This window comes from Schistocerca nitens, chromosome 2 (assembly GCF_023898315.1).
Source record: "Schistocerca nitens isolate TAMUIC-IGC-003100 chromosome 2, iqSchNite1.1, whole genome shotgun sequence".
In the NCBI taxonomy this organism is placed as follows: Eukaryota; Metazoa; Arthropoda; class Insecta; order Orthoptera; family Acrididae; genus Schistocerca; species Schistocerca nitens.
Genome location: NC_064615.1, coordinates 491736728 through 491750654, shown reverse-complemented (window position 1 = coordinate 491750654; position 13927 = coordinate 491736728). Strand labels below are relative to the sequence as shown.

The following is a 13927-nucleotide window of genomic DNA, read 5'->3' as shown; positions in this document are numbered from 1 at the left end:
TCTACTGGGTTCTCAACAAGGTTCTTGATATTGCCTGTATAAGGAGGATCTCTATCATCTTGAATTTATCTCTATTTATTTATTGGGATTTGTCTGACTATGCATTTATTTTGAGCCACAGTTCCCCTACATGTCACCGAGTGAGGTGGCGCAATGGTTAACACACTGGACTCGCATTTGGGAGTACGACGGTTCATACCTGCGTCTGGCCTTCTAGATTTAGGTTTTTTTTGTGATTTCCCTACATCGCTCCAGCCAGTTGCCAGGATGGTTCCTTTGTAAGGACATAGCTGATTTCCTTCCACATCCTTGACACATTCAGAGCCTGTGCTCTGTGTCTAATAATCTCAATGTCAATGGGACATTAAACACAATATTCCTTCCTCCCTATGTCCACTGCCTCAGTCGAACAATTCCACCTCTTGTCTAAGGAATGAGAACCCTCTCTTCAACCGTTTTACTGAATGTGCAGACTTTTCTGCTTATTTTTCAACTCATTTGAACCTACTGTTGTTACAAAAGCATCATACTCATTGATTCTGGTCTCTGTAAATATCCTCAAAAGGGTTGGGTTCATTTTTCCAAGAGTCAACTTTTATAAGTTTCACATCATGTTTTAGCTTCCACATTTACCACTAATACAGCTTTAACTTTCCTAAAACGATTATTGTTTAATTTGCAAACAAACGCCGGCTGGAGTGGCCGAGCGGTTCTAGGCGCTACAGTCTGGAACCGCGCGACTGCTACAGTCGCAGGTTCGAATCCAACCTTGGGCATGGATGTGTGTGATATCCTTAGGTTAGTTAGGTTTAAGTAGTTCTAAGTTCTAGCGGACTGATGACCTGAGCAGTTAAGTCCCATAGTGCTCAGAGCCATTTGAACCATTTTTTTTGGAAACAAACTTTCCTGCAAACTGAGCTGTTCTCTGAAGTCATCAGCTACTTCTGCACCTGAGTCTGGTAGCCAGTAGAAACATTCAGCTATGTTATTCTACATAAGAAGGTTCACAATGAAACACTGAAAAATCAATAACCAGCGACAACTGCAAATAAAAAATATTGACTCATTTCAAATACAACAAATGAATATTTGTTTTGTCACACAGTACTATTCTAACATTTATTACATCACTCCTCCACTTGGTTAGTGATTTTCTGAATTCATGACCTAAAATGGCAACTGTTCTCTCTAACTGCACAGACATGCTTTTCATCACACTTGCATCTTTGTTGTCAGACTACTATTTCCTTTCCCTGCACTTCTGACTACCCAGGCTAAATGGACACCTACCACTACCCCTTCCACAATCATCACTAAGCAAGTCTAACCCCACAAAGAGAGACTGACTTATCTTAACTAAAATCCCTGTTCTGATTATTATGTCTACATGTTGACAAAAAATTACCAGTGTTAGCATCTACATTCTTCCGCCAAATGCACCACTACCTCAGATCTTCATAGACAACAACATGTACTTGGTGTTCCAACTGTCTGCTTGCTTTTATCTATTACTGGCAGTCCACTGTTTATTTATCACTTGTCCTGTCCTGTTGTATCTCCAGTTACTCTCATAGTACTGGGTGACAATTACTCATTTCATCTACACTGTGCAAATAATGAAGTATATAACAGGGGAAACTTTCTATTGTGCACATACAAATGTTTATTTTCCATTATTTATTACCTCTACTGCCAAACTAACTTTCAAAAGTAATGCTAAGATTAAGACAGTGTCATTCAATTTATACATTTCTGTTTTTGTTATATGTTGTGCAGCCGTGGTGCAACTGTGTTGTAATGTCAGCACAGAGACGATGACACACACAATTTGTCCAGATGTGTGGTTTATTCAGTTTGAAAAACACCTGTTTTGGGAAGTTGTGATGTGAAATAATGATTCAGGTTTTTCTTGTTTAAAGAAGTTGTTAACAGAATAATGTTTTCCCAAAACATGTTTTGCAAATTAAATAAACCACACATTAGGACAACTGTTCTGTCACAATCTCTGTACTTGTGTTTCACCTGGGACTGTACATGGACATGCTTTATATAATTAAATTATTAATGCCTTCTTTATCATGATAAATAATACATGAGGAATGAATTGTGAAACCACTTACAAATAATGAAAATGGTGAAGAGTGCAAAGTATTAATTCTGCTGCAACTCTGTCATTTGTATTATACCTGTATTTAAATAATTTCAGTGCTGTAGAAGTTGAGGAGATCGAATAAGGCAACTTACTAATTCATAGCTTCCTCGATGGACAAACTGCTCTGTACTTGAGTTGGTGAGAAGGCAGTAAGAAAAACAAATCTGATAATCGATCTTCAGACAGCAGCAGACATTTTTACATTAAATCACAGTGTTTCCACATTTATTTATTCCTGAATGGAGGCAGAGTACTCAAGCCATTGTGGATAAAATAACGTCTGCCATGTTACTTATGATGGTCAGAGCAACATGAAATAAAAAAAAAGAGCTTTTTATTATTAAGTCATTTATTTTTCACTCACGCTAAACACTATCAGGCAGCCTTCTTAAACAGTATGACAAAAATCCACAAAGAGTGTATTCCGTAAAAATTTCTGAAGGCTTCAGTTTTACAGCAATTAGCTTCTATACAGACAACCTTCTACACACTGATTAAGTGTTTCATTGTCTGAGCTGTGGAACAAAACATCAGTTCTCCTTAACAATAACCACTACACTTAGTTGCAGTGTCTCCGTTCATGAATTATTTATCACACCATGATGTCTTTCAGACCTGCTGGTGATAACTTATTTCTGTAGAGCAAGAATCATCTGACGGCAGAAATAATAGTTCTCAATTTCTCCGTTTTAAGTGTTTCACAGCTGACTGCAGTTTCTCCATCTGTTTTTCTTTGAGATGAGCTTCAGCAGTTGTTTGTGTTAGCTGTGAATGAAGAAACAATTCTTGAAATTAAACTTCCTAAGAATGATGCAATATATTGGTACCTGTTTTAGCATTAATTTAGAGAAAAATAGCAAATAATGAATATCTTATTTCACAAAAGTATGTATCTTAGGGTGGACGCTGCATCAGTGAAAGGATTTTGCCACAAAAAAGAGCATTCTTAGATCAATAATGACTTATATCTATTCAGTTAGCTCATCAGCACCAGGTATATTCCCCAGTCCAACACAGATTCTGGACAAGGGATGAATAGTCAACAAGGAACAAATGGTTTCTTTAAACCGAGAAAGAAATCAGTACCAGACAGATGAAAAATACTGTTACGAAAAAATATATTACGAATGAGTGAATTAAAAGTGTCCAATATAATATCAATTATAATCAATCAATTTTATTGCAAACTGCTAACATGTGTATATAAAAGTGCAAAATAAAAGACAACTATGTAAAATGGCAATAAGAAAGTATGCTAAAGCTAATTTACCTTTGTGATAAAATAAGGAAAAATAGAAAGGTTTTTAATCAATAATTAGTCTCAAGAATAAACAAAACCATTGCAAGCTAACAGAAATGAGAATAACACCTTGCTAACTTTCCAAATAGAAACTGTATAGAAAAATAACAGAAGTAATTAAATTGTACTGAGAAAATACTAGCACAGGGGACATTTTTAAAACTGACACAGGCTGAGACATAATTTTCCAACAAAACTTATCAGCCAGTCTTGTGTTCTGACACATAACTATGACAGTACTTTCCAACTGTATACATGTCGAGCACAGCACGAAGCCACATTTAAACAATGTTGAAAACATTTCTCAACATTGTTTTCAGTGAAGTCTGCAACACGTTTGAAACTATACTCATTGTTTGCATCCCCGTCCACACTAGCAACAAATATTTCTGCACATATAATTGCATTGTTTACAATGCTGAACTGGTAGCAGACATTTCACACAGCATATCTGCATCAAAACCTGTGCTACGAGCAGCGAAGAAGTTTAGTGGTGCTGCACCAGTAATACTTGACAATATAAGAAGGCAAAGACTTAGGCTTTGTTGGTGAAGGAAAACACAGTACAGCGCTCTTGTCAGAAATGACATGTTCTACTAGCTGAATGTGGAAGATGCTGCTAGGATTTTGAAATTTTACCAAAGACAGAGCTGCTTACCCCAAAGAAAGGCACAAGTTTCAGAAAAGCAATTCCTGTGAGACAATGACTCCCTGTTATTCTCCACTTATGGCAACACGAATTTTTTATCAAGGCCTTGCATAGTTATTCCACATTTTAAAGCTATCTCAAGTAGTTCCTGCAGTTTGTGAAGTTTTGGTTGACGGATTACGTAAAGTTAATTTGGTTACATTAGTAGAACTGAAACATATTTTTCTATTGTTCATAGATAAACAAAGAGCGTGCAATAAAAACGAATCATCATTTTCAACAAAACAGTGGAATGTCACAGTCCATTCCAATGAACATGAGAGAGGTATTTTCACAAAACACTCTGTAACATTACTGTTGCCTCGTTTAATGTGTTGTGTTCCCCCTCCCAGCTCCTTTATCACCAGTTTTTCTTGATCTGCAGTGTCTCCTGTTTCATAAGCTGGTATATCTTGGAGAATCTGCAGTCAAATTTTTAGATGTTGGCACCTGAAGGTGAGTGCCTTGAAAAAGAAAGTGTGTCCAGCTGGGCATTCCACTTACTCCGTTTTGTTGGATCAATCCATGGGAAGCAAACCGTCTTACAGTGCCCTGTTGCTAGTGGGAGCTAATTTTAGAATTACAGTTTTCTGCCTCTTTAATAACAACCTGAGAAGGCACGTACTATAACTATGACAGCAGTGTATCTCCACAATTTGCAAGCGGCTATTACAGCACACAATGAAGCCGCAATTTGTATTGCCTTCAGGCAGTTGTCATGTCTCAGGGGCTTAGAGATGCTGCTCCTTCATGTCTAACTGCATTTCTAAACATACCACAGAGGACTTCACAAACATTCGAATAAATTCATGATGAATCTTCACACTATTTTGTAAGCTCACAAGGAACTGTACCATGGTAAAATAATTTCAGCTGAATCTCACTGTACAGAATACAAATCAACATTACCAAGCATAATCTTGTTTACCTTCTTTTCAAATGTGTCTCTTGGTTCCTTAGGTTTCCGAATATCATACAATAAATGTAAAGATTCAAATTCAAACCACTTTGGTTTATATAATCATTCAGTAGCACTGCAAGACCTCTTGTTCTCTTCCTTTTTTCATTTTTTGTATTTGCCCTGAGTTAACACAGAACGCCTCCTTAGTGAGTGGTCAGCGCAGCTGACTGCCATGCAGTGGACCCATTTCAATTCCCAGTTCTGCCAGAGATTTTTCCTTGGTGGGAGGACTGGAACGAGGTGCACTTGGCCTCATCAGGCCAACTGAGGAGACACTTGACCAAGTAGTAACAGGTCAAAAAACCTGACAATATCCAGGAGAGTGGCATGCTGACCACATGCCCATTCATACCACATCCAGTGACGCCACTGACAAAGGATAACATTGTAGTTGGTCAGTCGGGACTGACTGGCCTGTCTGCAGCCAGACTGTGGAACTTACTTCATTAGCAGGCACCTCAGTTTCTATTAAAATTAAAAGGAAGGCCAGCGTTGGCCGTAATACTGATGTTTTATTGATAGCAGAATCGATTTTCGATCACTTAGTGATCATCTTCAGTACTGTGGTGTAAAAATTAAACTCAGACACTGGTATCAAGTTATCAATAACCAAAACTGAGAAGCAATCACAATTGTGATCGAAAATCGATTCTGCTATCAATAAAACATCAATATTCGGCCAACGCTGACCTTCCTGTTAATTTAACACACATGGTCGTTGTGCACACAGCACTCCATGGAGTAGCCAATCAACCTCAGTTTCTTCTCCGCGTCACTGTGGCTCATGCTAAGCAGCACAGTCATTTTTGGCATTGAATCCTGTTTTCACTCTAATATTTTTGTAGTTGGCACTACATAAATTTCAGAGGCACTCCTCTGCTTCAGAGTAAAAGTTTGAAAATATGATTTCTTGTCTACATCATTATTTTTTACACACTGTAACATGACACACATACAATATTCCCCAGCACCAAGTAGGGAAGAAAATAAACACTGATGCTACACAATGGCATTTAGTCGTAGCTGAACAAAAGCAATGTTTTCTTTCATCTGTACCAACATAGCTGCAGAGAGCTGTTTTTGTGTGTTGCAGCACGTTACAAGTATTGATAACCGAGCAGTGGCTGCATACAATGTCACAAACATTGATACAAAGCTCAGTGTAAGTGTGGCTGTACGTAGAAGTGAAGCAGACAATAGTATAACTTGAGGTAAGGATATTGCACTCATTATAGCTAGGAACACAACACATCTATGAAGAGAGAGAGAGAGAGAGAGAGAGAATGACGGAGCAATTGGTTGTGTATTACACTGTATGTAACAGCATATAGCCCAGGCAAAATTACACCATAGCTTGTTCCCTACAGGGTAACTGTAATCACCACAGCTACGTCAGCAACCCAATAGAGTCAAAGAAAAGTAAGACATCTGCAAACCACAATCAAGTCTAAGTATGTGTAAGCCTAAGCTTACCTGCACTTTTTTTCCCACAAAACAGCAGCAGAATAAGATCCCCGCTACACAGACTAATCCCCTACTTCGAAGACAATATAAAACAAAACACAAAATTTATTTAATTTGTACTAAACAAATATTGAAATAACATTGCTAAAAACTAGATCACAAAGAATCAAGTGGTGATACCCTTATAAAAGGCATTCACAAACATTAACCTTAAACCTTATGTTGGTTCTCAGAAATAGGCACCCAAAAGTTAAAAAGTTGAAACACTTCTATTACTTTCATTCTATTATGTCATATACACTGATGGAAAAAGAAAATTGCGACATCAAGAAGAAGTTGTGTGACAGAAACAAAAGTTGGGTGGTGTATACCTACATGTGAAAGATGATATCTAACCATATTTCACACCAGTCGCATAAGAATAGTGCCAGTAGCACCACTATGGGGATGCAAATCAGGTTTGCTTTACATACACACTGTAACAGTCATGAGATGGATATGGTGAGTTGATATTAGTCAAGGCCTGTAAGGCAACAAAGATGCCATTATCAACAATTCACCGAGTTCGAAAGAGGTCACGTAATAGTGTTACGAGAAGCTGGATGTTACTTTTACGATGTTGCAGAAAGATTTGGTGAAAAGTAGCCACAGTGCACAACTGCTGGCAGTGGTGGTCACAAGAATGTATGGCTACAAGGAGACTGGCTCTGGACAGCCACATGGTACTACAGAGAGAGACCATCTCTGGACAGCCACATGGTACTACAGAGAGAGACCATCACATTTGGCATATGGCTACGCACATTGCACTGCATCTGCAGCAGGAATTTGAGCAGCACTTGGCACTGCAGTGACCAATGAATTGCTACAAATCAGTTACTCCAAGTACGGCTGGGAGCCAGACGTTCAATAGCATGCATTCCACTGAACCTAAACCACTGCCATTTGCAACATTGTTGGTGTGAAGCAAAAAAGCTGTGTTGTTTCAGTGAAGACCGCATGTTAGGAGGAGGACAGCTGAGGGCCTGCAGCCAACCTGTCTCTGTGCCAAAACATTGGACCTACATTTAGAGTTATGGTCTGGGCTGCAATTTCGTATGACAGCAGGAATAATGTCATGGTTATCTCACACATCCTGACAGCAAATATGTATATCAATTTGGTGATTTGACCTGTTGTGCTGCCATTCATAAACAGCATTCTAAGGGGTGTTTCCTAACAGAATAATGCTCGCCCACATGCCGACGTTGCAACCCAACATGCTCTACAGTGTGTTGACATGTTGCGTGGTCCTGCTCGGTTATCAGAACTGTCTCCAATCAAGCACATATTGGATATCATTGGAAGACAACTCCAGTGTCATCTAAAAACAGCATTAACCGTCTATGTACTGACAGACCAAGTGAAGTAGGGCATGAAACACCATCTTTCATGTATGTGTTCTACCGCCACTTGTTGAATACATTTTTTATCCATCCAATTGCATAATTTTGTCAATAATTGATTGTTTTCATTGTTATAACATATTTCAGTAATTAACATTGCAAGATCAAAGGTTAATGTAAGTGGGGGGATAAGCCATTGCAAATCTGAAATGCTGGTACATTAATAACCTTTGTCACTGCCAGAATCTTGAATGCAAGCATGCAAATGTACATGCATTTTGTTTTATAGATGCCAGATGTCAGCTGCAGAGGGACAGCTCCCTAAACAGCCACACCACCAACTACCACTCCTCTCCTACACACTGAGCTTGGCCAACCTTAACATCCCACAGCCTTCACCACTGCCTCCCAGATCAAGAAAAACCCATAATCCCAAGAACCAGTCACAACAGTACAGTGTCTTTAGCCTCTCATCTGAAGCACTCTCCTCTACTGAATTATTTATATTATCTAAGGGCCTCACTGTCAGCTCTTAACCTGCATTTGATCATGCTACTTTAGTGAAGGACGTACTTCCCTTCACATGTAATGTCCATTGGAAATATCACTTTGTACCCAATCCCAAAACCTTTCCAACAGCAAACCTGGCAGTGGGCACTGCCCTGAACAGTTCAGACCACGATCCCAACTTGATCCACCACCACTACCTCAAAATCATCCCTTCAAAGCCTTCCAAGAAGTCCTTACATCCAGCATTGCTTCATGACCTACCTCAGGTCCCTACAACATGACCCTAACCTGTCCTCTGCAGAACTCCAGGCTCTATGTTCCCTAAAAGCTGATGACTTCATCATTATCCTCCCAGCACACAAAGGATCTACCACAGTGGTACTTGACCGAAAGGAGTGTTAGTGAAGGTCTATGCCAGCTGTCTGACACCTCTACATACAGCATCTTCCACCAAGATCCCATCCCTCGTGCCCCTCACAAGGACTAACACCTCAATCCATAGAATTTCTCACCCCACCTAAACCACACACCTTCTTCCTAAACTCCACAAACCCAATCATCCTGGCCATCCTATACTTGCTGGCTTCAAAGCACCCACTGAACATACATCTGCCTTAGTTGATCAACACCTTCAATCAATAGTACAAAGACTCCCCTCCTACATCAAAGATACCAACCACTTCCTAGACCATCTGAAATCCATGCCCGTCCCATTCCTACCACACACCTTGCTTGTCACCATTGATGCCACCTCCCTCTCTACCAACATCCTCCACGTTCACAGTCTGTCTGCTGCTGAAAGCTTCCACAGTCAGTACCCACCTGATTCCAATCCTATGACATCCTTCCTACTCACCTTAATCAACTTTATAATTAACAACTACTACTTCGCCTTGGAGGGGGCAGACATACAAACAGATCATGGGAACCAGGATGGCTCCTTCCTATGCCAACCTTTTCATGGGTCACTTGGAGGGGGCTTTCCTAGGATTCATGGTTTGGTTTGGATACACTGATGACATCTTTACCATATGGATTCATGGTGAGGCTGACCTGCTAAAATTCCTTGAATCTCTGAATACCTTCTTCCAATTAAATTTCGTACGGTCCTGTCCCGAATTCCAGCCACTTTCCTTGATGTTGATCTCATCCTCACCGAAGACCAGCTACACACTTCCGTCCCCATTAAACGCACCAACAACAGTACTTACATTTTGACAGTTGCCATCCTTTCCACATCAAACGTTCCCTCCCATATAGCCTTGGGATCTGAAGCAAATGTATTTGTTCGGATGCAGAATCTTTACAGCAATACGCCACCATTCTCACCCCAGCCTTCACTGTACGTAATAACCCCACCAGCCTAGTTAAAAAGCAGATTTCCCAGGCCATCACATCCAATCCTAGTACTGCTGATCCCTCAAAAAACAACTTTGGACCACACCACTTGTCACCCAATATTATCCTGGTCTTGAATGTATCAAGCACCAACTTTGACAAGGATTTTATTTTCTACAATCATGCCCTGAAATGAGATCCATTCTGTCTTTGATTTTGTCTACCACACCTAGAATAGCTTTTGCTGCCCTCCCAATCTCTGCAATATCCTTGTCAGACCCTATGCTCCTTCTGCACCCACCTCCCTACCCTATAGCTCCTACCCGTGCGACCATCCCTGCTGCAAGACTTGCCCTATGCACCCTCCTACCACTACATATAATAGCCCTGTAACAGGCAAAACATATACTATCAAAGGGAGAGCGACTTCCGACATGACAGGTCGTATACCAGCTGTTGTGTAACACTGTTCGGCTTTCTACATCAACTAATACCACCAAATTACCAATTAGGATGAACAGGCATCGGCAGTGTGTATACTGGCATCTCGCAATATCCTGTTGCAGAGCATACGCTACAACATGATATCTGTGACCTCGGCACCTGTTTCACTACACATGCCATTTGGATTCTTTCCTCAGACACCCGTTTCTCGGAACTCCAAGTGGGAAGTAGCACTACAACATGTCCTAGGTTCTCACCACCCACCTGGGCTTAATTTACGCTAATTTCTTCCATCTCAGCATTTCTTCACTGTAACTACTGTTTGCTTCACTCTGTTTTAGTTTTCTACATCTTTCATTGTCTTTCCCGTCTATTTTTCATCACCCCACTCCCACCTCTGTTACATACAAGGCACTTAGCTTCTCACTCTTATTAACTCATGCATGATGTTTAAGCAGTAATCTCTGTCTGCATATTACGCTGTCTTCCACCTTCAAGCTCTCATCAGGTTTTCAAATCCCATCCAGTGCAATCCCCCAACAATCAGTTTTTCCTTCTAACCCCATACGGATAAGCCCCTCCTGAACCGTGGTTCTGGGTGACTTTCCCAAAATCTACCCCTTTTCCTAGACCTCTCCAGTCCTTTTCCTTCACCCCTCTTCCTTCTCCTTCAACCTTTCTGCCTGAAGAAGGAGCCATTGGCTCCGAAATCTTGCCAATTACAATGATCCTTTATGTGTGTGTTCTGCCACCATTTGGTGAGTAGATTTTTTATCTATCCAATTACTTAAATATGTTAGCTAGACAAATACATTCTCAAAACTGAATTACTCTACATTAATTATTTTTTGGCACTGCAATTTTTTTCCATTAGCATTTTTTTCCCATCAGCTTAGTATCATATTTTGGGTTTACTAACTACCACTTCTCCAAGTATCTACTCTTTCATGAAATTTATTGTAAATAATATATCCCTTTTTCCAACAAACAGCTCAGTTTGAAACCCAGTACTTGGAACAAGAACTACCAACACACAGACTTAATGGCATTTTAGCCCAAAAAGTGGTCCACTATTCAGGAACAAATATTTTCAATAACTTAAGCAACAATAAAAAGTTTAGCTAAAAATTAAGTCCAGCCTAAGAGGAAGCCTGAAAGACTGACTTGTGGCCAACTCCATTAGCTTGGCTGATGATATATAAACAGAATCAGCTGATGTAGTATATGTATTACTACAACTGCTGCTGCTGTACTACTACTACTACTACTACTACTACTACTACCACAATCACCACCACTAACACCACAACTAATGATATTATTATTATTGCATTTTGTCACATTATGTAAAACACGAACCATGGGCTTTGCAATAAGAGGTGGGAGTGGCTTGAGTGTCTCAATGAGACAGGCAACTGCAACAGAGGAGCCATACCATAGGTGCAACCACGACAGAGGCGTATTTGTGAAGAGACAAACATGTGGTTCCTGAATAGGGGCAGTGGCTTTTTCAGTAGCTGTAAGGACAACAGTCTAGATAGTTGACTAATTTGGCCTTATTAACATTAGCCAATATTGCCTTGCTGTACTAGTACTGCAAATGGTTGAAAATAATGGGAAACTACAACTGTGATTTTTTCCCCCAAGAGCATGTTGCACTACTGTATGGCATAATGTTGATGAGATCCTCCTGAGCAAAATATTCTGGAGGTAAAAAGATTCTCCCATTCAGATATCCAGATAGTACTACACACACACACACACACACACACACACACACACACACACACACACACACAAAAAGAACTAACATTTTACAATTCAAAGCACTATCATGTAATCAAGCTTGAGGTATATTCTCAATACTTCAATATCAACACTTATGTGATAATTTCATTTTATAAATCAAAAAGTTCATAGAAAACTGGTCCAATTAAATTTCATAATTTCATGCATAACTACACTCTAAGAAACAACACACCACATAGGAATTATCCAAATGGGACACAAATTAGTACATGTGATGTACATATAAAGACAAGCAAATTATTACAATTTTGAAAAAATTGGATTATTTGTTCAAGAGAAAGAGCTTCACAAATTGAACAAATGAATAATGGATTAGTCCACATCTGGCCCTTATGCAAACAGTTATTTGGCTTGGCATTGATTGATATAGTTGTTTGATGTCCTCCTACAGAGCATCATGCCAAATTCTGTCCAACTGGTATGTTGATCGTCAAAATCTCTACCTGGTTCGGGGGGCCCTGCCCATAATGCTCCAAATTTTCTCAACTGGGGAGACATCACGTGACCTTGTTAGTCATGGTGGTGTTCTGCAAACACAAAGACAAAAGACAATCAGTAGAAATGCTCCCCATGTGTGGGTGGACATGATCTTGCTGGAATGTAAGTCCAGGATGACTTGCCATGAAGGGGGGGGGGGGGGGGGGGGGGCAAGCAGGATGTAGTATATCGTTAATGTGTCACTGGTTTGTAAGGATGCTGTGGATGACAATCAAAGAATTCCTGTGAAATGAAATGGCACCCTAGACCATCACTCTTGATTGTTGGGCCACATGGTGAATGAATTTTATTTTGGTATCCCACCACTGTCCGGGGCATCTCCAGGTTTGTCTTCTGCCTGGAATCTCATTCACTAGAGCAAAATTGTGTGAATTGATGAGTCCCACTTCAATCTGAACCCTTACTATGACTACTGAAGATGTGTCTGGAGATGTCCCAACAGCAGTGGGGTAACAACCTGTCACCTGCCATATGATCCATGAACATGGGTGGAGATATGGGATGCCATTTCTTTTCATAGCAGGACCTCTTTGGTTGTCACCACAGCACCCTTACTGCACAGTGGTACATCGACAATATTCTACTCCCTGTTTTGTTAACTTTCATGACTATTCACCATGGGCTTTCATTTCAGCAATATAATGCCCACCTGCACACAGTGTTAGTTTCTATTGCTTGTCTTCATGCTTGCCGAACCCTACCTTGGCCAGCTTGGTTGCTGGGTCGCTCCCCAATGGAAACACTTTGAAGCATTATGCGCAGGGCCCTCCAACCAGCTTGGGATTTTGACGATCTACTGTGCCAATTCGACAGAATTTGGCATGATACCCTTCGGAGGACATCCAAGAACACTATCAATCAATGCCAAGATGAATAACTGCTTGTATAATGGGCCAGATATGGACCAACAGATTACTGACTTGCTCAATTTGTGAAGTCTTTCTCTTGAATAAACCATCCAAATTGTAATCATTTGCCTGTTTGTACAGGTACATCACATCCACCAATTTCCGTCCCACTAGGATAATTCCTTCATGGTGTTTTTTTAAGAGTGTATTTTTATCTTACATGTTTAGAACAAAGTTTGAAGTTTTAACATAAAACACTTTAAATTCAGATATACCAAGTTTTGCTAAAAATTTATCAGTTAATGTCTTTGACAAAGATGTAACCCACTTTTTCTTAGAAACTTATCTTTGTACTTGTGTCTTTGTACACTTAATGAGAAATTGTGGAATAATGGATGAACTTGTGTTCCGTGATGTAGCTGAAAGCAGACATTGCCTTTGGAACTGATAGCTCAGTGAAAGAAGTTGAACAAGTGAATGGTGAGATAAAAAAAAGAAGAAAAAATTAGTCATATACTTAACCCCTTAAA

General features: G+C 39.9%; 1 protein-coding gene across 2 annotated transcripts in view; it reads right to left on the bottom strand.

Moving 5' to 3' along the window:
- Positions 1 to 2500: 2500 nt before the first annotated feature.
- The window catches only part of LOC126234462 (protein chibby homolog 1), a 37449-nt gene continuing 26022 nt past the window's right edge, over positions 2501 to 13927 (bottom strand). The window contains exons 3-4 of one of the 2 annotated variants that reach the window (XR_007544730.1): positions 12495 to 12578; positions 2501 to 2917 (exon numbers count right to left, since the gene is read on the bottom strand). Coding sequence is in view for 1 of the 2 variants with exons in the window: in XM_049943155.1 (XP_049799112.1) it covers positions 2828 to 2917 (90 nt within the window). In the remaining variant the exon portion in view is untranslated. The remainder of the gene's footprint in view (positions 2918 to 12494; positions 12579 to 13927) is intronic. The other variant, XM_049943155.1, reaches the window with a different exon arrangement.